At 44.0% G+C, this 23,457-nt stretch overlaps 1 protein-coding gene across 1 annotated transcript in view; it reads left to right on the plus strand.

Moving 5' to 3' along the window:
- Positions 1-23,457, plus strand: part of LOC141060642 (dynein axonemal heavy chain 3-like) — a 2,648,786-nt gene that overhangs the window by 2,283,897 nt on the left and 341,432 nt on the right. The window contains exon 66 of the mRNA XM_073556958.1: positions 7,826-7,997. Within this exon, the coding sequence (XP_073413059.1) occupies positions 7,826-7,997 (172 nt within the window). The remainder of the gene's footprint in view (positions 1-7,825; positions 7,998-23,457) is intronic.

Consider the following 23,457-nt stretch of genomic DNA (forward strand, 5'->3'; position numbering starts at 1 on the left):
AGCATTTCGGTGGCCAACAAATTAGAGATGGTGGAGTTCAAGCTCTTAGCTTTGACACGTGTAGGAGGAAACATTCTTTTATGTGACCACAACTGCAGGACTGAGGGCTGACTGCTCTGCAGAGAGAGGATAGAGTAGGTTGAACAGGGCAAACTGCTGGAGTGTAAGTGAGGTGCAGGTGGAGATGTTCTGGTGGATAGAGAAAGATGTGTTGTGCTAGGTGATGAAAAAATAGCAGGCATGTCCACTTCCAGTGGTTGAAGAGGCCCGTTACTCAGCATTTTAGAGCAGTGAGATTCCCAGACTAAGGCACATGTTCCGGTTCATGCATGTTGTTGTCATCTTTTGAGGTCTCAAAAAGGCTCAGGCTAGGAAACCCTTGCCTCTACTGTGAACTGCAGACTCACGACCGGTGCTGGCCACAGCCAGAGTTGCAGCAGAAGATGCAGAGCTTGTCATGGTCCTATCACTCCGTGTCGGGAAGCCACAATGTAACCTCTTAGTTTTCCTCATCCTCCACCTCCTCTGCTGAGCTACTTGGCTATGTACCTCTAGGATCACACAAAGTGGGATCTACAACTTCATCGTCATCCTCTCTGTTCTCTAACTCTTCACCCCAAGAGTCACCCTCCTCCTCTTTCTGCCCTTACACCACAGTACATTCAGTGTTCACAGTACATTCACCTCTAGTAACCTGCTGTTTCATAACCTTAAGGGAACTTCACAAATAGCGAGATTGCTAACGAGATCGCTAATACGTCACCGATTTTGTGACGCAACAGTGATCTCTCCTGCGATCTCGCTATATGTGACAAGCAGAGGCGACCGGCCCCCCTGCTGGATATCGCTGATCATGCAGGAGTGTCCTGGGCCATTTTTTCGTCGTCGTCGTCCCACTGGCCAGCACACATTGCTGTGTTTGATCGCTGGATCATTGCTGCGTCACTGAAGAGATCTGCCTGTTTGGCAGCTTACTAGTGATCATTTAGCGACGCACTAGCGATCCCTACAGGTCGTATCGTTGTCAGGATCGCTGGTGCATCGCTAAGTGAAATGGGACCCTTAGGCCCACACCTGTCAGTCACCTGTCACTAAAAGAAAAATCACTATTTATATTCTTAGATAGTGTGCCTGAACAACACTCTTATAACCTAACGATTTTTAAGAGGAAATGTGACCTGATTCCTCACTGCAACTCAGTTTTATCCCAAACGATTTGGATTAGCAAATAGGGACTCCTGACTGAACCCCTAAATTAGGCCTAATGATTTTTAAGAGTAAAAATTACATTGTGATTCCTCATTGCAACACAGTTTTATCCCAAACTCCTGGCTGAACTCTTAAGTCCCCGTTACACACTGCGATATCGCTAGCGATATTGCTAGCAATATCGCTGTAAAGTCACCGATTTTGTGACGTTGCAGCGATATTGCTAGCGATATCGCTGCATGTGATACGTACCTCCGACCGGCTCCCCCCGCTGGATATCGCTGATCACGCGAGAAGCTCCTGGATCATTCCTCGTCGGCCACTTCCTGCGGCGCTTCCTGTGGCGCCGACGAGCGACGCGTGGAGCCGGGCGGGAGGACGCAAGATCGCTGCGTCTGACAGGTAAGTAGCGACCCCCGTCCCCAGCGATGTCGCTGGTGAGATCTGCCTGTGTGGCAGCTCACTAGCGACCATCTAGCGATGTACCAGCGATCCTGACCGCGTCATATCGCTGGTCGGGATCGCTGGTGCATCGCTAGGTGTAACGGTACCCTTATATTAGGCCCAACGATATTTAAGAAGGAAATGTGGCATTTTGATTCCTCACTGCAAGAATTTTATCACAAATGATTTGGATTTGCAAATATTGACTCCTGGCTGAATCCCTATATTAGGTCTAATGTTTTTTAAGGGGAAATGTGACTTTCTGAGTCCTCACTGCAACACAGCTTTATCCCAAAAAATGTTGATTAGCAAATAAAGCCTCCTGGCTAATCTTCTATTTTAGGCATAATGATTTTTAGTAGAAATCTGGCCTTCCGATTACTCAGTGCAACACAGTTTTATCAAAAACAATTTGGATTAGCAAATAGACACTCTCGGCTGAACCCCTACATTAGGCCTAATGACCTTTAAGAGGAAATGTGGCCTTCTGATTCCTCAGTGCTACACAGTTTTATCCCAAATGAATTTGATTAGAAAATAGGGCCTTCTGGCTGAACCCCTATATTAGGCCTAATGATTTTTAAGAGGAAATCTGGTCTTCTGATTCCTCAGTGCAGCACAGTTTTATCTCAAATAATTTGGATTAGCAAATAAGGACTCATAGCTGAACTCCTATATTAGGCCTAATATTTTTTAAAGGGAACTGGGGCCTTATAATTCCTCACTGCAACAAGAGCAGTATACACTCACTGGCCACTTTATTAGGTACACCATGCTAGTAACGGGTTGGACCCCCTTTTGCCTTCAGAACTGCCTCAATTCTTCGTGGCAGAGATTCAACAAGGTGCTGGAAGCATTCCTCAGAGATTTTGGACCATATTGACATGATGGCATCACACAGTTGGCGCAGATTTGTCGGCTGCACATCCCTGATGCGAATCTCCCGTTCCACCACATCCCAAAGATGCTCTATTGGATTGAGATCTGGTGACTGAGGAGGCCATTTGAGTACAGTGAACTCATTGTCATGTTCAAGAAACCAATCTGAGATGATTCGAGCTTTATGACATGGCGCATTATCCTGCTGAAAGTAGCCATCAGATGTTGGGTACATTGTGGTCATAAAGGGATGGACATGGTCAGCAACAATACTCAGGTAGGCTGTGGCGTTGCAACGATGCTCAATTGGTACCAAGGGGCCCAAAGAGTGCCAAGAAAAAATTCCCCACTCCATGACACCACCACCACCAGCCTGAACCGTTGATACAAGGCTGGATGGATCCATGCTTTCATGTTGTTTACGCCAAATTCTGACCCTACCATCCGAATGTCGCAGCAGAAATCGAGACTCATCAGACCAGGCAACGTTTTTCCAATCTTCTACTGTCCAATTTCGATGAGCTTGTGCAAATTGTAGCCTCAGTTTCCTGTTCTTAGCTGAGAGGAGTGGTACCCAGTGTGGTCTTCTGCTGCTGTAGCCCATCTGCCTCAAAGTTCGACGCACTGTGCGTTCAGAGATGCTCTTCTGCCTACCTTGGTTGTAACGGGTGGCAATTTGAGTCACTGTTGCCTTTCTATCAGCTCGAACCAGTATGCCCATTCTCCTCTGACCTCTGGCATCAACAAGGCATTTCCGGCCACAGAACTGCCGCTCACTGGATTTTTTTTCTTTTTCGGACCATTCTCTGTAAACCCTAGAGATGGTTGTGCGTGAAAATCCCAGTAGATCAGCAGTTTCTGAAATACTCAGACCAGCCCTTCTGGCACCAACAATCATGCCACGTTCAAAGGCACTCAAATCACCTTTCTTCCCCATACTGATGCTCGGTTTGAACTGCAGGAGATTGTCTTGACCATGTCTACATGCCTAAATGCACTGAGTTGCCGCCATGTGATTGGCTGATTAGAAATTAAGTCTTAACACACAGTTGGACAGGTGTACCTAATAAAGTGGCCAGTGAGTGTAAATTCCCAATAAAAACATATTTTATCAAGTCAGAGTAAAACAACTAATCATAGCTTCAATATACACAAGGTGACTGCTAACCATTAGCAAGGACTTCAAGCAGCATAATGCACAGAGACACAAACTCACAAGGTCTCAAATGAGAGTAAAGCCTATTGTTCTTAATAGATTAATGGGATATGGTGTTACCAATTAGAATACAAGTCAGGCAAAAGTACATAGAAAAGAAACACTTTCATGAGCATTTCGCTTCTTCTATACTGACACTATGATTATTTCTTTTACCTTGACTTAAAAAAATGTTTTTATTGGCAATTTATACTCCTCTTGCTCTTTGTTGTTGATTCAATACATCAGTTTTTTGCCGTTATACCTTGACTCATGGGTGTTTTTCTTTAGTTACTACAGGTTTAGCAAAATCTAGTTAGATGATGGAAGATCGATTTCACATAGGATAGGATCATATCCAGCTAACTAACAAGTTCACTTTCAGCAGCAGCAGCACTAGCAGGAGCTGCCTTTCTACACTGTGACACTGAGATGATGGTGACAACAAAATAAGATATTCACTTTTTATATGGACAGGGACATGTGACTTTGGGAGCCAATCACAGAAGACCTTTTGTCAATGATGTTGTGGATGGTTTCTGCACCCTGATTGGCTGCCGGAATTTACACACATTAAGTTATTAAAGAAAAAAAAAGAAAAATAACACACTCTGACGCTCATCTGACCTTGACACAGTGCCTCCCCTCATAAAACACGTCCCCCCTGCTCATACGGCACCACTATCCTAGACAAAGTCAAAACAACAGCATTAGTGTAAAGGCAATCATTTGCCGACCTGTGACCGAATTTTGCTGACTTTGAGTAAAAATGCTTGGAAAACCGAACACTGATCCAAATTTGCTACTTTTGTGCCGCATTTGAGATTGGTGAAAGTTTACGAACCAGTGCGCTCATCTCTAGTCTATATCAAACACTCATTTATCTCAATGCTACTCTTGTATTTAAGATGTTATTTTCTGTCCCTCACATACTTTTCTCCCAGATCAACTTTTCAGATCTCATTACCCATTCCAAAGTCTAACAAGTCATTTAAAGGAGACCTGTCACTAATACAGTGTCCATTTGAGGTGAGGACATGATCATATATCAAAGTCAAACATCATAAATACTGTCTGATACCTGACTGATACCTACAGCATGTCTGAAAATCTTTGCTAGCACATCAGGAGGATAAGAAGGTCAGTTATTAAAATTGGAACATGATTGGAGTTTCTATGGTAACCTGCATAATTTAAAAAAAACTTGATTTGAACCCAGAAAAAGCTCCACTCTAGAGACAGCAGCCTTATCATTGTACCACAGTCTCAAGTGACTCCTTTTGCTGATTTTCTTTGGCTATGAAATCTGCTTTGCAAACTCAGTGAGTGGAAAAATAATTTTGCTTTTCATTCTGACATATGATATGTGACTTTCTTCACTCATCAAAGTGAGACATCTCTGGAGTTTGTGTGCCAGGCAGCATAAGTTAAAAAACCAAAGTTTATTTTCACTGAGCTTGAACTCAAGCTTTCAATTCCATAAGCCAGAAGCTTAACCACCCAGCCATTAGCTCCAATGGCAGTAAAAGGATCCTTTTTCTTTGCTTATGAGATGAACCATTCAAGTACTGTATTGAGGGTATATGAAAAACCTTTTAATTTTGATGTTTGATAGAAGACAAGTATAAGGTATCAGAATCATTCATCGAAGTCACACAGCAATGAGTTTTAGCCACATGTTTCCAATAAGTCACACAAGCAAATAGAAGAGTGATATGCTTCATTTAAGAGTATAGCACAGTGGTAAAGTGTGCAAACTTATATACAGATCCTTCAATTAAGAGTATAGGACAGTTGTAAAGTGTGCAAACTTATTATAAACAGAGAGCTTTGAGTTAAAATCCCAGCAATGGAACTTAATTACTTTTTGCTATTATTTTTATTATTGGTATCAGAGTCAGGTATCAGACAGAGTATTTCTGATGTTTGACTTTGATATATGATCATGTCCTAAAATGGACACTGTACACCAGGTCTAAATGTTATTCCTGATGCTCCATTAAATCTTCAAATGTATTTCTTTTTAAACATCCATTAAACAGTTCCAGAAATATGAGTATTTAGTGTTCCCAGTATGATGATTTTAAGGTCTTTACCATGTGAGCATTGCTTACAAGGCAATAATGCAAAGTAATCTAAAAACACACCCAAGAGAGTCCTTTCAGTGCCATCCTCTTGGAAAGACATTACATATTGGCATACTGGGCACACTAAATAAAAGCCTCATGTCTCTGAAACCTTATGTCAAATTTTAAAAAAGAAAAGAGTACTCAAGGGAGCAACAGCAATAAAATAAGAGCAAAAACTGCCCACTTTTGAACTCTGTCTTTTCCTCTTTAATGCCTCACGTCTTGCATTACATTATTAAAAGGTTTTTCCAACAAAGTACATTTTAATCAATAGATCTTGGAATAATAATAACTTCCTCAATTGGATTTGTTTAAATAAAATATTCCTCTGCTGAGAAAATCTTAAAAATGTGCCCCTGCTGTGTACTGTGTAATGGCTGTGCCTGACTGTGCAGGAACATGGTCTGATCATATCACAGCTCCTGGGCAGGGGAGGAAGATAAAGAGACTATACAGGCAGGACAACATGGGATCGTAAATTATTCTTTTTGTGAGATAAAGCATTTCACTGACTGTATTTAAACAATATTTTACCTCAAAGAAATAATAATTTGCAATCTTGTGCTGTCCTGTCTGTGTGCTATCTTTTTGCCTCCTCCCCTGCCCAGGAGATGTAGTATGATCAGACCATGTTCCTGCACGGTCAGGCATAACCATTACACAGTACACAGCAAGGGCACATTTATAAGATAATCTCAGCAAAGGAGCATTTTATTTAAACACATCATGGACAGAACTTTTTTATGTTAAAGAGGACCTATCGCCAAGTCAAAAGTGGACAGTTTTTGCTCTCACTTATTCTCACCAATCTACTGAGTATTCTGTTTTTTGTTGGGTTTTTATGTCTCTGTAAACAATTCCATAGATATAACTCTTTAAGTTTGTTATAATTATTTTGGTCTTTACAAGGGGGCAGTCCCTACAAAATTATAATGCAGAGCATCTTAAAGACATGGACCCAGAGAATTCTGTGAGGCATGTCCCCTTGGTAAAGAGCAAGAAAAGGGGCACTTAATACACAGGTGCACATAATCATAAGGCAGATTATTAAAAAAAAAAAAAAAACTGCAATGCTCTTTGAAGAAGTAATAAATAAATAACAGCAATAAATGGCCACTGTAATGGTGCTGCAGTGCTGTACAGCGCAACCTCCACCAGGGGGTGCTGGTGAGGGAATAGAGGTTGTACACACAGCGCAGCACCACTGAGCAGCAGCACAGGTGCCACCTAGTGGCGAAAGAGAGGTCAGATGAGCCAAGTCAGAAACCGAGAGGCAACAAAGTAACAGAGGATTCAGCAATACAAATACATGCCAGATGTTAGAACCAGACGGGAACAGAGATAACAGAGACGTGAGACAGTAAAACAGGTCAGAAGACAAGCCGGGTCAAATACAAAGAGGTCCAAGCACAGGGAGTGAATACTAAGGCAAGCGAGGTGGCAGGAAAGGGAAGTCATGGAATCAGAGTAAACAGGCAGAGGACAACACACGGTATCAAGGGGTCACCTGCTCTAGCCTGGGAGCATGAACTATCACTGACATTGGTCTGCAGGCCAGAGCATACTGAAATAGCCTCACAGAACCCAAAACGAGGCAGAGAAGGTTAACTCTTGCATGACCAGACCAGGGACAGAATAGCAGAATACAAACCCTGGCCTAGATCATGACAGCCATTTTTGACCAGGTAGCAAGCACTATTTAATGTGTTAACAATATGACATTTTTTACCACTTCCTAACTGAGCATTCTTCAGTTTTCTTGGTTTCTTCCCTTCTTCCAACACCTAAAACTTATTTATTTTTCTGTCGACATAGTCATATAAGGGCTAGTTTTTTTTGCAGTACCAGTTGTTGTTTTGAATTGATTTATGTCAGGAAGAGGTTAACTACTGTATATATTTCTACACTAATACATAACATTATTGCTCTAAACAAACCAATAATATATAACTGGCTGGCCCTTTTTCAGTTTCTCCTTAGAAAATGCCATTATAGTGACCTCTGCGCAACGTTGGCCTCTTGTAATCGATCCTCAAGGTCAAGCAAATAAGTGGATAAAAAACATGGAAAAAATAAATAAAATTCAGATATGCAAAGTTACAGATGCAGACTACTTGCGAACAGTTGGAAACAGCATACAGGTACTAAAAAGACTAAATGTGCTTTTTTCCAGGACTTGAATTATATTTGCATTAGCATTAAAATCTGTACAGCTAAATGAAAATGTGGTTAATTCTTTACACGTTACACTGTTTAAGTTATAATTACCTTGTTAGTCTCTGTCATCTTGTCGAGCTCTTTATTATGATTTATGACCCCGAGGCACCTGTTCACCACTCATCTCATGGCTTTCTGCCTATTCAGATCATTCCGAAAATATTAGGAAGAATTGGCTGCATGAACGGTACAGTGCAGGCTTTTTTGCTTTGTTTGCAAACTGTGCAAATTGCCAGGAGCCAATTTCTGTATTTACAGCTTTTTACACTTTTAAAAAGAGTATTTTTAAAAAATGTCATTTAATGAAGTGTTTACATCCTATTAGCCTTGCAAAATTGAATATCACATCACTCATCAACCGGGGAAGAACATTTCTCATTCTTCGACTAGTAATTATTTATTTTATTCCAAGTAATTTAAATTTTGGACATTTTATAGGTACAGTATGTCTTTTCCAGGCATACATATATAATCGTGTGAAAAAGTGTTTGCCTCCCTTCCTGTTTTCCTATTCGTTTGCATGTTTGCCACACTTAAATATTTCAGATCATCAAACAAATTTAAATATTAGGTAAAGATAACACAAAAACAGTTTTTAACTCCTTTACCCCCCAAGGGTGGTTTGATTGTTAATTACCAGGTCAATTTTTACAATTCTGACCACTGTCCTTTTATGAGGTAATAACTCTGAAACGCTTCCATGGATCCTGGTGATTCTGATATTGTTTTCTCGTAACGTACGGTACTTCATGATAGTGGTAACATTTCTTTGATATGACTTGCATTTATTTGTGAAAAAAATGAAAATTTGGTGAAAATTTTGCAATTTTCCAACTTTTAATTTTCAGAGATATGTCACACAAAATACTTAATAAGTAACATTCACCACATGTCTACTTTACATCAGCACAATTTTGGAACCCCAATTTATTTTTTGTTAGGAAGTTATAAGGGTTAAAATTTCACCAGCAATTTCTCATTTTTACAACAAAATTTTCAAAATCATTTTTTTAGGGACGACATCACATTTGAAGTCACTTTGAGGGGTCTATATGATAGAAAATACACATAAGTGACACCATTCTAAAAACTGCACCCCTCAAGGTGCTCAAAACCACATTCAAGAAGTTTATTAACCCTTCAGGTGCTTCACAGGAATTTTTGGAATGTTTAAAAGAAAAAAGAACATTTAACTTTTTTTCACCAAAAATTTAATTCAGATTCAATTTGTTTTATTTTACCAAGGATAATAGGAGAAATTGGACCCCAAAAGTTGTTGTACAATTTGCTCTGAGTACACCTGATACCCCATATATGCAGGTAAACCACTGTTTGGGTGCATGGCTGAGCTCGGAAGGGAAGGAGCACCGTTCGACTTTTCAGTGCAAAATTGGCTAGAATTGAGATCAGATGACATGTCACATTTGGAGTGCCCCAGATGTGCCTAAACTGTGGAAACTCCCAATTCTAACTCCAACCCTGACCCCAACACACCCCTAACCCTGACCCCAACACACCCCTAACCCTAATCCCAACCCTAATCATAACCCTAACCACAAACCTAACCCTAACACACCCCTAACCCTATTCCTTACTTTAGCCCCAACCCTAACCCTAGCGTTAGGATTTAGGCTAACTTTAGCCCCAACCCTAATTTTATCCCCAAACCTAGCCCTAACTTTAGCCCCAACCCTAACCACAACTATAGCCCCAATGTTAACCGTAACTTTAGCCCCAACCCTCACCCTAACCCTAATGAGAAAATGGAAATAAATACATTTTTTATATTTTATTATTTTTCCTTAACTAAGGGGGTGATAAAGGGGGGTTTGATTTACTATTTATAGCGGGGTTTTATAGTAGGTTTTTATGTTTGGCAGCTGTCGCACACTAAAAGACGCTTTTTAATGCAAAAAATAGTTTTTGCATCACCACATTTTGAGAGCTATAATTTTTTCATATTTTGGCCCATAGAGTCATGTGAGGTATTGTTTTTTGCAGGACAAGTTGATGTTTTTATTGGTTCCATTTTCAGGCACATGACTTTTTTGATCGCTTTTTATTCCAATTTTTGGGAGGCATAATGAACGAAAACCAGAAATTCATGAATTTGTTTTTGGGAGGCATTTATACCATTCCACGTTGGGTAAAATTGATACAGCAGTTTTATTCTTCGCATCAGTACGATGACAGCGATACCTCATTTATACCATTTTTTTATGTTTTGGTGCTTTTATACAATAAAAACTATTTTATATAAAAAATAATTTTTTGTATCGCTTTATTCTGAGAGCTATAACTTTTATTTTTCTGTTGATGGAGCTATATGGCGGCTTGTTTTTTGCAGGACAAGATGACGTTTTCAATGGTACCACGTTTATTTATATTCGTCATTTTGATCACGTGTTATTCCACTTTTTGTTCGGCGGTATGATGATAAAGCATTTTTTTTTTGCCTTGTTTTAATGGTGTTCATTAAAGGGATTAACTAGTGGGACATTTTTATTGGTGGGGTTGTTACGGACGCAGCGATACTAAATATGTGAACTTTTATTGTTTAGATTTTTTTATTTAAATATTTATTTATTGATGGAATAAATATTGTGTCACGCCGCCACTGTATACTCACCCGGCCTCCGCTCCCACGCCGCAGCCCTCCGCCGTCCGACATCCACGGTGGTCCCTTCTGACAGGTCCGCGGCCGACGGTGTCTCTGCATGCAATGCGCATGCGCCATAGGCCACGGGCGCGCCTCCCTCCTGTCACTTATGCTCCAGCAATGCCCTGACCCGGAAGCGCCAACAAACCAATGGCAGTTCAGACAGGGGCATATCAGGCCATCCTCCTTTGAGGGAGGTGCCTGATCGTTGTGTTTGCTAGCACACTAGGTCCTACTTCCTCCTGTTCCTGCCGCAGTCTCTCAGTCCTGAACTCCGTGGTTCCTGTCGCAGTCTCAAAGTCTTGTACTCCTGTGTTCCTGCTCAGTCCTGCTACCTAAACTCCATCCCTGCAGTCCTACTTCGGTCCTGCCTTCTGTGTTCCTGCTCCGTCCTGCTGTCTAGGCTCCAGTCCCGCAGTCCTATTCCGGTCCTGTCTTCAGTTATCCTGCTCCGTCCGGCTGTCTATACTCCAGTCCTGCAACCCCACTCTGGTCCTATCTCCTACAGTCTCGTGCTCCTACTCCAGTCCATTCTGAGCCGCCCCTCTCGGTACTGGCTATCGTGGTACCCGAACCCCTGGGCCTGCTCCTAATGATCCCTGTATAGGGGTCAGCTTCACCTGGCAGCTCGCCCGGGGCCCCTCGGTGCCACGATCCAGAGGGTCCACTCCTGGAGATTATCCTCACCCGACCAGCCGTGGTAACAGTACGATTAGGCCATGGACTCCGCCAGTACTTCTGCTGCTACCCAAAAGGAGCTGCTCTTTTTACGGGAGAATCAGTGATGCATAATGTCTGTCATGAAGTCTATGGACACCCGTTTGTTGACCCTGCAGGTGGCTGATTCTGAAAATGCCACTCAACTAGCCAATCTTCAACAGGAGCTGGGCCAGCAACGGGAGACTCAAGCCCATATTTTGAGTTATATAGCCTCCGATGATAGCCGTTTGTCGGTCATTCAATCTGCCGCCACTACCCTGACTCCGTCTTCCAGACCTACAGCTCTCCAAACGCCCCGCTTCACCAAGCCGCCTCGGTTTAGTGGCGATCTCAAGCTCTGCAGGGGGTTCTTAAATCAGTGTAGCCTCCATTTTGAATGGTTGCCTCAGCAATATCCCTCTGACCGGGCCAAAGTGGCCTTCATTATCTCCAACCTGGAGGGAGAGGCCCTGTCTTGGCTGAACCCCCTCTGGGAACGGGATGACCCCATTGTCTTGAGTCTTCTGGTCTTTTTGGATACTTTTCGCAGGTTTTTCGATGAGCCGGGTCGGTTAGCCTCCCTTACCGAATCTCTTTTTAACCTTCATCAGGGTTCCCTCACGGTCGGGCAGTATGCAATCCGCTTTCGCACTCTCTCCTCTGAACTGGGTTGGAATAATGCGGCAATGGTGGGGGCATTCTGGCGCAGTCTTTTGAGTAGAATAAAGGATGAACTCGCGGGTCGGGATACCCCGACCACCCTAGAGGACCTTATCTCACTGGCCACCCGCATCGACCTGCACTTCCTGGAGCGCGCCCGGGAATCAGCGAGAGGCAGGAGGTCTACTAGACCGCCTTCCCTTTCCAACCGGTCCTCTAGTCCCCATCCTGCCGGGTCCCTTTCTCCCTCCTCGGTCGAACCCATGCAGGTGGATCGCCTCAAGTTGACCAAGTTGTGTCGGAGGGAGAGACGGGCTCAAGGCTTATGCCTCTATTCGGGGTTCATCTCATTTTGTCCGCACCGGTCCTGAGAAAGCGGGAAACTCCTCCACCTAGGTCAGGTAAGAGAGGCCTCCCTAGGTGCTAATGATTCCTCTCAACCTCTTACCATTTCTGTTCTTGTGGTTTCAGGCCAGAGACGTGGGTCCAAGGTGGCCTACGTGGATTCGGGCTCGGCAGGTAACTTCATCAGGCATGAAGAGGTGGACAAGTACCAAATTCCTGTGGTTACCCTATGTAATCCTCGCCTGATTGCCGCAGTGGATGGCAAACTGCTACAGGAGACTGTCACCTTGGTCACTGAGGAAGTGGAGTTACAAGTCGAAGCCTTACATCGAGAGAAGATAGCTTTTTACGTTTTGCCCAAGCTCTTCCATGCGATTCTACTCGGTCTCCCTTGGTTAAGGACTCATCAGCCTGTTCTAGACTGGTCTTCAGGGGAGGTACTCCACTGGGGCCACCCATGCCAAGCTCGCTGCCTGACTCTGGTCCGTCTTGCGGCCGCTCCTCGGCCACCTCCTGACCTTGCGGGCCTTCCTTGAGCCTACAGTTCCTACGCCGATGTCTTTGATAAGAAGAAAGCGGAGGTCCTTCCTCCACACCAGTCTTTTGACTGCCCAATTGAACTTATCACTGATTCGACCCCTCCTAGGGGCAGAATCTACCCTCTGTCTCATGCAGAGACCTTAGCCATGTCCGAGTACATCCGGGAGAACCTCGCCAAAGGTTTTATACGGAAGTCCTCTTCACCCGCGGGAGCCGGGTTTTTCTTCGTCAAGAAAAAGTACGGATCTCTACGGCCGTGCATTGACTATAGGGGCTTGAATGAGATCACCATCAAGAACAGGTATCCTCTTCCACTCATTCCGGAGCTGTTTGACCACCTCAGAGGGGCTCGGGTCTTCTCCAAGATAGACCTTAGGGGAACTTATAATCTGGTCCGTATCCGCGCAGGTGATGAGTGGAAGACGGCTTTCAACACTCGAGATGGCCATTACGAGTACCTGGTCATGCCCTTTGGTTTCTGCAATGCTCCTGCGGTGTTTCAAAAGTTCGTCAACGAGATCTTCTGGGACCTCTTTACTCCTTTATGGTCGTGTACTTAGATGACATTCTCGTCTTCTCTCCGGATCTCGCATTCCACAGAAAGAGTGTTCGCCTGGTGTTACAGCGTCTTTGGGAGAATCGCCTGTATGCCAAGATTGAGAAATGTCTGAGCAAACCTCTCTGCCGTTTCTGGGAGACATAATCTCAGACACTGGATTAAGGATGGATCTTGAGAAACTGACTGCCATTCTCAAATGGCCTCACCCCGTTGGAGTAAGAGTGATACAATGATTTCTCGGATTTGCTAATTATTACAGGCAATTCATTTCTCACTTTTCCGCTATAACCAAACCAATTTCCACCCTCACTCATAAGGGGACAGCTCCCAGTTCTTGGACTACTGAGGCAGAGGAGGCCTTTCAGACCCTAAAAAGGGCTTTCTCCACGGCTCCGGTGTTGCACCATTCTGAAAGCAACCAACCCTCTGTACTCGAGGTGGATGCTTCTTCAAAAGGTGCCGGGGCAATACTGTCCCAGAGATCCACCTCCGGTCGTCTGCATCCCTGTGGCTTCTTTTCGAAGGCCTTCTCTACATCCAAGTGCAACTACTCAATCGGCGACCGTGAGCTGTTGGCCATAAAATTGGCCCTGGAAGAATGGCGTCATCTCCTGGAGGGGGCTGTTCATCCTTTTGTAATGTTCTCTGACCACAAGAACTTGGCCTATCTCCAGTCTGCCCAGAGACTCAATCCTCGTCAGGCCAGATGGTCCTTATTTTTTGCCCGATTTGACTTTGAGCTCCGCTTTCGCCCCGGCAACAAGAACACCAAAGCCGAAGACCTATCCAGGGTCTTCCAGCCAATCAAAACAGTGGAGGAACCTTAGCCCATTTTTGAGCCCACTAAAATCATCACGGTGGCTCCAGTGAACTGGCTTTCTCCACCCCCCGGCAAGACACTTGTGCCTGAAAATCTCAAGTGAAAGGTCCTTCTATGGGGACACTCTTCCAGATTGGCCGGTCATGCCAGAACCAAGAAGACGCTTGCCCTTATCACGCGTCACTACTGGTGGCCTACACTTCGCCAGGATGTGCTTGATTTCGTGGCCTCTTGTCCCTCCTGTGTTAAGAACAAAGTGCTGTGACGATTTCCATCTGGTTTATTGCTCCCGTTGCCTGTCCCTACAGTTCCGTGGAAACACATAGCCATGGATTTCATCACCGACCTACTCCGTTCTTCTGGCTGTACAGTCATCCTGGTGGTGGTGGACCGTTTCTCCAAGATGGCCCATTTCATCCCTCTGTCCGGTCTCCCCTTGACTCCTGAGTTGGCCAAAGTTTTTATCCACCAGATCTTCAGACTCCATGGACTACCGCAACGCATTGTGTCTGACCGGGGGTTCAGTTCATCTCCAAGTTCTGGCAGGCACTTTGTAAGCTCATGAACGTTTCCCTCGACTTGTCCTCTGCCTACCATCCACAGTCCAACGGACAGGTGGAGCGTACCAACCAGACGTTGACAGGGTACCTACGCCATTTCTCCAATGCCCACCAGAATGACTGGGTTGACCTACTTCCCTGGGCAGAATTCGCCTATAACAACCACACTGGTGAGTCCTCGGCCAAATCTCCATTTTTCATTGTGTTTGGTAGATATCCTGGTGTTCCCCTTCCGGTAACCCCTGCCTCCGAGGTACCCGCTGCCAACATCTTGTCCTCTGAATTTTCCAAGATCTGGGCTGAGACCAACACGTCACTCAAGAGGGCCGCTGACCGGATGAAAAATTATGCTGACAAAAAGATTGGATTCCCCGCCGTATCACATCGGGGACAAAGTCTGGCTCTCGTCCAAATTAATCCGCTTGAAACTGCCCTCTTACAAGTTGGGTCCACTCTAAATTGGTCCGTTTGAAATTCTTGGACGTGTTAATGAATTCGCCTACAAATTGAGGTTGCCTGCTTCGCTCCGGGTCCCGAACACCTTCCACATCTCTCTCCTGAAACCTGTGTCCACTCCGTGTCTGATCCTGTTTCTCAGCCTGTTGGTGACGATAATATCTTTGAGGTGGAGGACATCATCGCCATGAAAAAGGTTAGAGGTAGGACCCTTTTTCTTATTGATTAGAAGGGCTTTGATCCTGACGACAGATCCTGGGAACCTCGGGAGAATATCAATGGTCCCCGTATCCTCAAGAGATTTTTTGCTAACCTCAGGGGAGGGCGGCTTAAAAGGGAGGGGGTACTGTCATGCTGCCACTGTATACTCACCCGGCCTCCGCTCCCGCGCCACAGCCCTCCACCGTTCGACATCCACGGCGGTCCTTTCTGACAGGTCCGCGGCCGACGGCGTCTCTGCATGCAATGCTCATGTGCCATAGGCCGCGGCCGCGCCTCCCTCCTGTCACTTATGCTCCGGCAATGCCCTGACCCGGAAGCACCACCGGACCAATGGCAGTTCAGACAGGGGCATATCAGGTCATCCTCCTTTGACGGAGGTGCCTGATCGTTGTGTTTGCTAGCACACTAGGTCCTGCTTCCTCGTGTTCCTGCCGCAGTCTCTCAGTCCTGTACTCCGTGGTTCCTGCTCCAGTCTCACAGTCCTGTACTCCGGTATTCCTGCTCTGTCCTGCTATCTAAGCTCCAGCCCTGCAGTCCTACTCTAGTCCTGCCTCTCGTGTTCCTGCTCCGTCCTGCTGTCTAGGCTCCAGTCCCGCAGTCCTCTTCCGGTCTTGTCTCCAGTTATCCTGCTCCGTCCTGCTGTCTATACTCCAGTCCCGCAACCCCACTCTGGTACTATCTCCTACAGTCTCATGCTCCTACTCCAGTCCATTCTGAACCGCCCCTCTCGGTACTGGCTATCGTGGTACCCGAACCCCTGGGCCTGCTCCTAAAGATCCCTGTATAGGGGTTGGCTTCACCTGGCAGCTCGCCCAGGGCCCCTCTGTGCCACGATCCAGAGGGTCCACTCATGGAGATTATCCTCACCCGACCAGCCGTGGTGACATATTGATTTTTTATTATTATGTTTTCAAATATTTTTACAATTATTTAAACTTTTTTTATTTAATTCTTACTTTTACACCTTGTCCCACTATGGGACACTCATTTTTTTCAGGTTGATCACTTCTATAACATGCAGATCTGCATGCTATAGAAGCTGTTAGTGCTGCAGCTTCTATGCACTAACCTGAGAGTCTTCCTGACATGCAGGTAGTCTCTCAGCTTTTGAGACCCGGATGTCGTCATGATGATATTGGGTCTCCATGGCAGCGATCGGGACCCCACGTTATGCCGTGGGGTCTCCGATCCAAAGGCAGAGGGTCTGTCAGAGCTGACAGCCCCTCTGCCTGCTCAAGGAATGCTGCGATCATGTTTGATCGCAGTATTCTGGGGGTTAGAGTGCCATGAGTCGTCCGCGACCACTCCTAGCACTTAGTGCCGGGTGTCAGCTGTGAGAATCAGCTGACACCAGGCCACATTCAGTCGCGCTCTCCCCGTGAGTGCGGCTGATAGTGTATGACATACTATCCCATCCATCAGCATTAAGGCCCAGGGCACATGGACGGGAAAGTATGTCAAATGTCAGAAAGGGGTTAAATGAAGATCTTTATTATTAAGGGAAAAAGAAATTCTAAATCTACAGGCCCTGTATGAAAAAATGATTGCATCCTAAACCTAATAACTGCTTGGGTCACCCTTAACTGAAATCAAGCATTTTCAATTACTGGCAACGAGTCTTTTACAATGAACTGGAGGAATTTTGGTCCACTCATCTTTGCAGAATTGTTGTAATTCAGCCACATTGGAGGGTTTCTGAGCATTACCACCTTTTTAAGGTCATGCCACAGCATCTCAATGTAATTAAGGTGAGGAATTTGACTAGGCCACTCCAAAGTCTTAATTTGGTTTTTCTATAGCCACTCAGACGTTGACTTGCTGATGTGTTTTGGATAATTGTCCTGCTGCATAACCCAAGTGCGCTTCAGGTTGACGTCACGAATAGATGGCAGGACATTTTCCTTCAAAATATTTAGGTAAACAGCAGAATTCATGGCTCCATTTACCACAGCAAGTCCTTCACGTTCTGAAACAGCAAAACAGCCCCGAACCATTACACTACCACCACATTTTACTCTTGGTATGATGTTCCTTTTCAGAAATGCTGTGCTACTTTTATGTGAGGTCAGAAATTCTTTGGATGTTGTTGTGGGGTCATTTGTGACCTCTTGTAGTAGTAGTCGCTGCACTCTTGAGGTCATTTTGCTCTGCCGGACACTATTCCATGTTTTTGCCATTTGTGAAGAATGACTCTCACTGTGGTTTACTGTAGTCCCAAAGCTTTAGAAATGGCTTTATAACCTTTTCCAGACTGATAGATCTCAATGACTTTTTTCTCATTTGTTACAGAATTTCTTTGAATCGTGGCTTTTGAGGATGTTTTAGTCTACTTCACTCTGTCAGGCAGGTCCTATCTAAGTGATTTCTTGATTGAGAACAGGTGTATCAGTAATTTGGCCTGGATGTGGCTGAGGAATTTTAACTCAGCTTCCAAAAGATGTGAGAAATCCCAGTTAATTTATGTTTTTAATGGGGGGAGGCAATCACTTTTCCACACAGGGCCATGTAGGTTTGTATTACTTTTTCCCTTAAAGTGAATCTGCCATGGAGATTTTGCTAAGTAAGCTATAGGCACTGTCAGATTGGCACTGTTAAACTGATTCAAATGATACTGAACCTTCACTGGCCTGCCTCCAATTTTAACCACTTTCTGACGTTGAGCATAATAGTACGCCCACATCAGAATCCCTCCCTTTGATGTGGGCTTCGGTGCTGAGCCCACATCTTTCCTGGCACATATCAGCAGTTTTCAACAGCTAACATGTGCCTCTACCTGCCATGGTTGGAATCATGATCCACCCGCTGTTGTTAACCTGTTAAATGCCGCTGTCAATCGCAAGCAGCGGCATTTAACTCAAGCTTATGGTAAGTGTGCTGGAAATCCCGCCCATCATTGACCCCGGGTCGCCGATGGGTTGGCAATGCATGACAACTAGAGGTCTCCAGCAAACCTCTATGTTTGTCTTAGCCATTTTGCTAATCAACGCCACCCGGTGGTTGGTGCTCATAGCAAGTGAGCATTTCTGCTACATACAGGCGATCTGATCATCGTCTGTATGTAGCACAGCCGATCACATAACTGCAGCTTCTAGTCTCCCATGGAGACTATTGAAGCATGCAAAAAGTAAAAAAAAGTTTTTAAAAATATTAAAAAATGTAAAAAATATAAAAGTTTAAATCACTCCCCTTTTGCCCCATTCAAAATGAAACAATAAAAAAACAAACATACACATACAGTTGTGCTCTAAAGTTTACATACCCCAGCAGAACTTTTGCTTTCTGCCTTTTTTAAAAAGTTTACATACCCTATTTCTTAATACAGTATATTTCCCCATTTAACATTAATGACAGCTTGAAATCTTTTGTGGTAGTTGTGGATGAGGTTCTTTATTTTCTCAGATGGTAAAGCTGTCCACTTAAAGGGAAAAATTCTAAGCAATATTATTTTTTATACTTTATTTTTTACTTTAACATTTGTGAGGGCTCTCACTCCTACATTTGGGATGTCCCTTCATCATTCCAAATAATTAGCCGGGTAGTGGAATACATACTTCCTATTCTTTTACAATGCCATTTCAAACATGTCCATTTGAATTTTGGGCTTCGCCCGCCACCACCACCACCATGTCATTATTCGGCCCTTGCTTACAATTTGCAGAGGGCCAATGGATGCTGTGAAACTTGAGTTTGGTAAGGGCCCTCAGGTAGCCCTGTATCATTCATTTGGGAGAGCTCTCACTCCTATATTCAGGAGGTCCCTCTCTCGTGCCAAATAGCAAGACAGTGGAATTCTCTCCTAGCTTCTGCTTTATCATTCGGAGGGAAATACCCAAATCAGTGCCAGACTATCTTGTCACTTCACTAGCTGTACTGTTAGCATTATTTTACATTTCACTTGCTAAAGGGAATCTGTTTTCAGTTTACAAGCATGCTTTAAGTAATAATGAGAAAGTCAGACTTACCTTGTGTCACTGAGAAAAAAAACAGGAAAAATCAATATTGGGACAAAAAATATCTAGAACCACAAGACAAAAAATCCCTAAAACATGTAATTTTTTTAGATATGCATTTAAAATATCTGTACTGGCAGAGTTTGGTGTAAATACCTCAAAATGTAATATATAATTTGTTAAAAACACCCCATGTTCAACGAATCATCTCTATACTTCTCAACTATTTCTGCTTCCCATCTCTATCATTGCTCTTCTTTTTTTCTTTTCTCTTTCCCAATTTATTGGTTTGCTTTGCAGACAAAAATGTTGTTTATTTTACACAGCTTTGTTAAATGTTTTTAAGTGATGCACTAATATTATTTACCCTTTGGGATCATACTTTCCTCCATTTGTAAAGTGAATGAGGGCGGTAGCTGTGAACGAGCTGCTGCTCCATAACGCCCTGGCACTTTACAGAAAAAATTTTTCCCAGTTCCAATGTGCTACCAGGTGTGGGGTGCATCACGCTCACTTGTAAGCCGCAGGCCTCCATCTTCAGAAGCCGTTGCATATAACCCAGGAGACACGCAGTTGGTTTCAACAAGCAAAAGTTTACTTGACAATTCAAGTTCACCATATAGTAACACGCAGTATTGGGCACAGCACTTCTAAGTTCTTGTTTCCTTAGTACAATACTTCTTCAGCATTTCTATCCGATCCTTCTAGACTATCCCTATATTTACTGTTCCTGTCAGCCCCAAGGATTTTCATTCCAATTCGGCAGTACACCGGGATCATTTGCTTCCATTTACATGGTGTCACAGTCCAATTCTTGGATCCGTGTCAGAGTCTGGGTTTCCTCATGTAAACCTTTATTTTCAGGCTTCAGGGGGCTTGATATGGGTTTTTGCCCCCGGTGGCCACAAGTGTCATTACATCTAATACTTCCTTTAGTTTATCTTTTGCCCCCGGAGATCAGTGGGGTTATAGCAGCTTTTGGCCCCTGATCTTTTGACCATTCCCTTTTCCTATATAGGATCACATGGTCTATGATCAGGTGTTGATAATAGCAGCATTTTCCTTTTGGATGCTAACCACAGTGAAGTGAGCAGCGGGCTCTGAGGTGAAGAGCCACTGCTGAAACTGGTGTGAACTCTGACTGCCCGGTGTCCGCAGCAGAGTTAGATGGTGAAGGTGGCAGCTGGCTCTTAGGTGTTGAGCCACTGCGAAAAGTTTATCCGGTGATTCACTCTGCTGCCTGATGACTGCAGCAGAGCAAGATAAGTGCTTTGGTGTTTTTCCTTTTTTCTTTGGGTGTTGTGCAGTACACTTTATTCCCTGTCTCACCTCCTGGGGAGGGGGTTGGTGGTTTTGCTCAGGGCTAAACAGGAGATAGGGACAGGTCGGGGACTTGGGCCTCACTACCTTCAAGTGTACCCCCAAGTTAAGGAAAGTCAGGGTACCTCCTTAGCCTGAGGGGCAGTTCAGGGGCCCAGGTTCCACGTCACCTGCTTTTTCCTAACTGCCCCGTGACACGTGGTTCCACATCCATCGTTCCCTATTGGCCATAGAATAAGGCACTCTTCATAGTACCAGTATCGAGCCTTGAGCTTTGGACGTTGCAGAAATGACCACAAGGGATTTCAGTAAGGCTTTCCACTGCCCCTAAGTATAGATGCTTGCCCACTGCAACTTGAACTTGGTTACTGTACTGTCCTTTCTGATCTGCTATCAGGAAGCAGTCCTTTTTTACTGAAGCTTTCCCCTCCCAATATGGGCTAGTCGCAAACCTTTAACTATGTCTGTCCATTTATCTGTAGCTAACAGATATACCTTTGCAAACATTATGCATAGCATTTGCATACATTTAACATATTGCTTTTGTACTGCTTGCTAGTGATAAGCGAACGTGCTTGGATAACGTCTCGGGTGTTATCCTATCCGAGCATCTGGGAGTGCTCGTATATTATGTTCTAGTCTCTGCAGCTGCATTATTTGGGGCTGTTAGTGTGAACAAATGTAGAGATTGCCTCTTTGTTACGCAATCCCCACGTGTCCAGTCTGTCTATCAGCTGCAAATCATGCATCTGCAGAGACTCGAACATAATATATGAGCACTCCCAGGTGCTCAGATAACACCCGACTGTGATAAGATATTACCCAAGCACGTTCGCTTTTCACTACTGCTTACCAAAGTCTGTCTTATACTATGCTCTCCTCATGTCCTAAAACCTAACCTATTATACAACATCTAAGGCTGGGTTCACACTGCGTTAATGCAGTTCATATAACGGATTGCATTACACTGCGGCATAACGCGATGTAACGCAATCCATTAACGCTGCCATTCACTCCCATTATTGAGCGCATCGCTAACGCATGCCATAATCGGCATACGCTAGCGATGTGCTGTCATTCTGTAATGGACCCTCGGACGCGGTCTGCAGCGTCCGAGGGTCCGTCACTGCTAGTGTAGATGAAGCATCTGCGCTAGCGGTGTAGCATAACGCGATCGTGTTATGCTATAGCGTTAACGCAGTCCATCAACGCTATGCATTGAACGGACTGCATTAACGCAGTATGAACCTGGCCTTATATTTTTACACTCACTATAGTCGTGTTGTACACTGTGCCTATTATACTAATAGTGCTTATCACATTCTATACATTATATATTGCAGAATATATCTAAAACCGCATGACACTATTCACATTATAATATACAGCCTAGTGCAATTGGTGCCTTCAGAGGTAGGAACACAATAGTACAGCACTCTTACACAAATGTTTGTTTGAAATTCTGTACTTACTGAAGTCTACTTTTATTATAAATTCAATGAAACCTTAAATTTTACCAAAAATGTAATATATATATATCTAGATATATTAGTCACAGATAGGGCAACGTGGCAAAATTATGAAAAAGAGGGATTCAATAGATGCATGACCCCAATCTCAGCAAGGTAGCAGCACCGGTTAATTATATGCTGACATATGTTTCCTCTCACAATCTAGTCGTTCGCCAGGGGACCACTGTGAACGTCCTCCTTGCCTTGTTTCTCTACAATATTACCCTGATGAACCTTTATATTGTGAGGGGAAACAGGTCAGAATGAGAAGTTATTATGCATTCTTTTACTGAGGGATTATTGGGTGATTGATTCCTGTTTGCTTATTTAGCATTAGATATTTTATAACTGCTGTTATTTGGACATATTATATATTAGACATTTTGTGCCAATGTCTTGCTGAAAGATTAGCTAATTACTAGGGTAAGTCGACACATGTTTCTTCATGTTTGTCACCTCTAACCCTACATCCCCAGACAAAGACAATAGTTTTTAGCATCCTTGTTGCTAATTGCACATTTACTGTTTCTTATGTCAGTGTATAGCTTATGTTAGCCTGCTGAGATCACGGTCATGCACTATTGATTACCTCTTTTCGCTAATTTTGCCTGGTTGCCCCATCTGTGCCCTACACAGCGGGTGAAATAAGTAATGAACACAACGTCAATTTTCTAAGTAATATATTTCTAAAGGCGCTATTGACATGAAATTAGCACCAGATGTCATTAACAACCGATCCAATCCACACAGGCAAAGAAATCGAACCATAGATGCAGATACCATATTTTGAGATAAATATACCAAACGCTCTCTCTGTCTCTCTTTCTTAAGCCGGGGTCACACTAGTGATGAATACGGACGAGTGCTATGTGAAAAAACATCGCATAGCACTAGGACCAGTATTCATCTATGGGGCAGCCCCATCAGTGGTTTTTTCCTCGGCCGCATTCTACGTGCTAATGAAATTGCTGCATGCTGTGATTGTCACTGACACCCGGCCGAGTCTCGGCTCACTCGCATCCATATAAGCCTATGGGTGCGAGTGAGACAACGCACAACATTTGGATATCATCCGAGTGCTGT

Source organism: Dendrobates tinctorius, unplaced genomic scaffold (genome assembly GCF_039654945.1).
Source record: "Dendrobates tinctorius isolate UK_male_01 unplaced genomic scaffold, ASM3965494v1 ptg000241l, whole genome shotgun sequence".
NCBI classification, from domain to species: domain Eukaryota; kingdom Metazoa; phylum Chordata; class Amphibia; order Anura; family Dendrobatidae; genus Dendrobates; species Dendrobates tinctorius.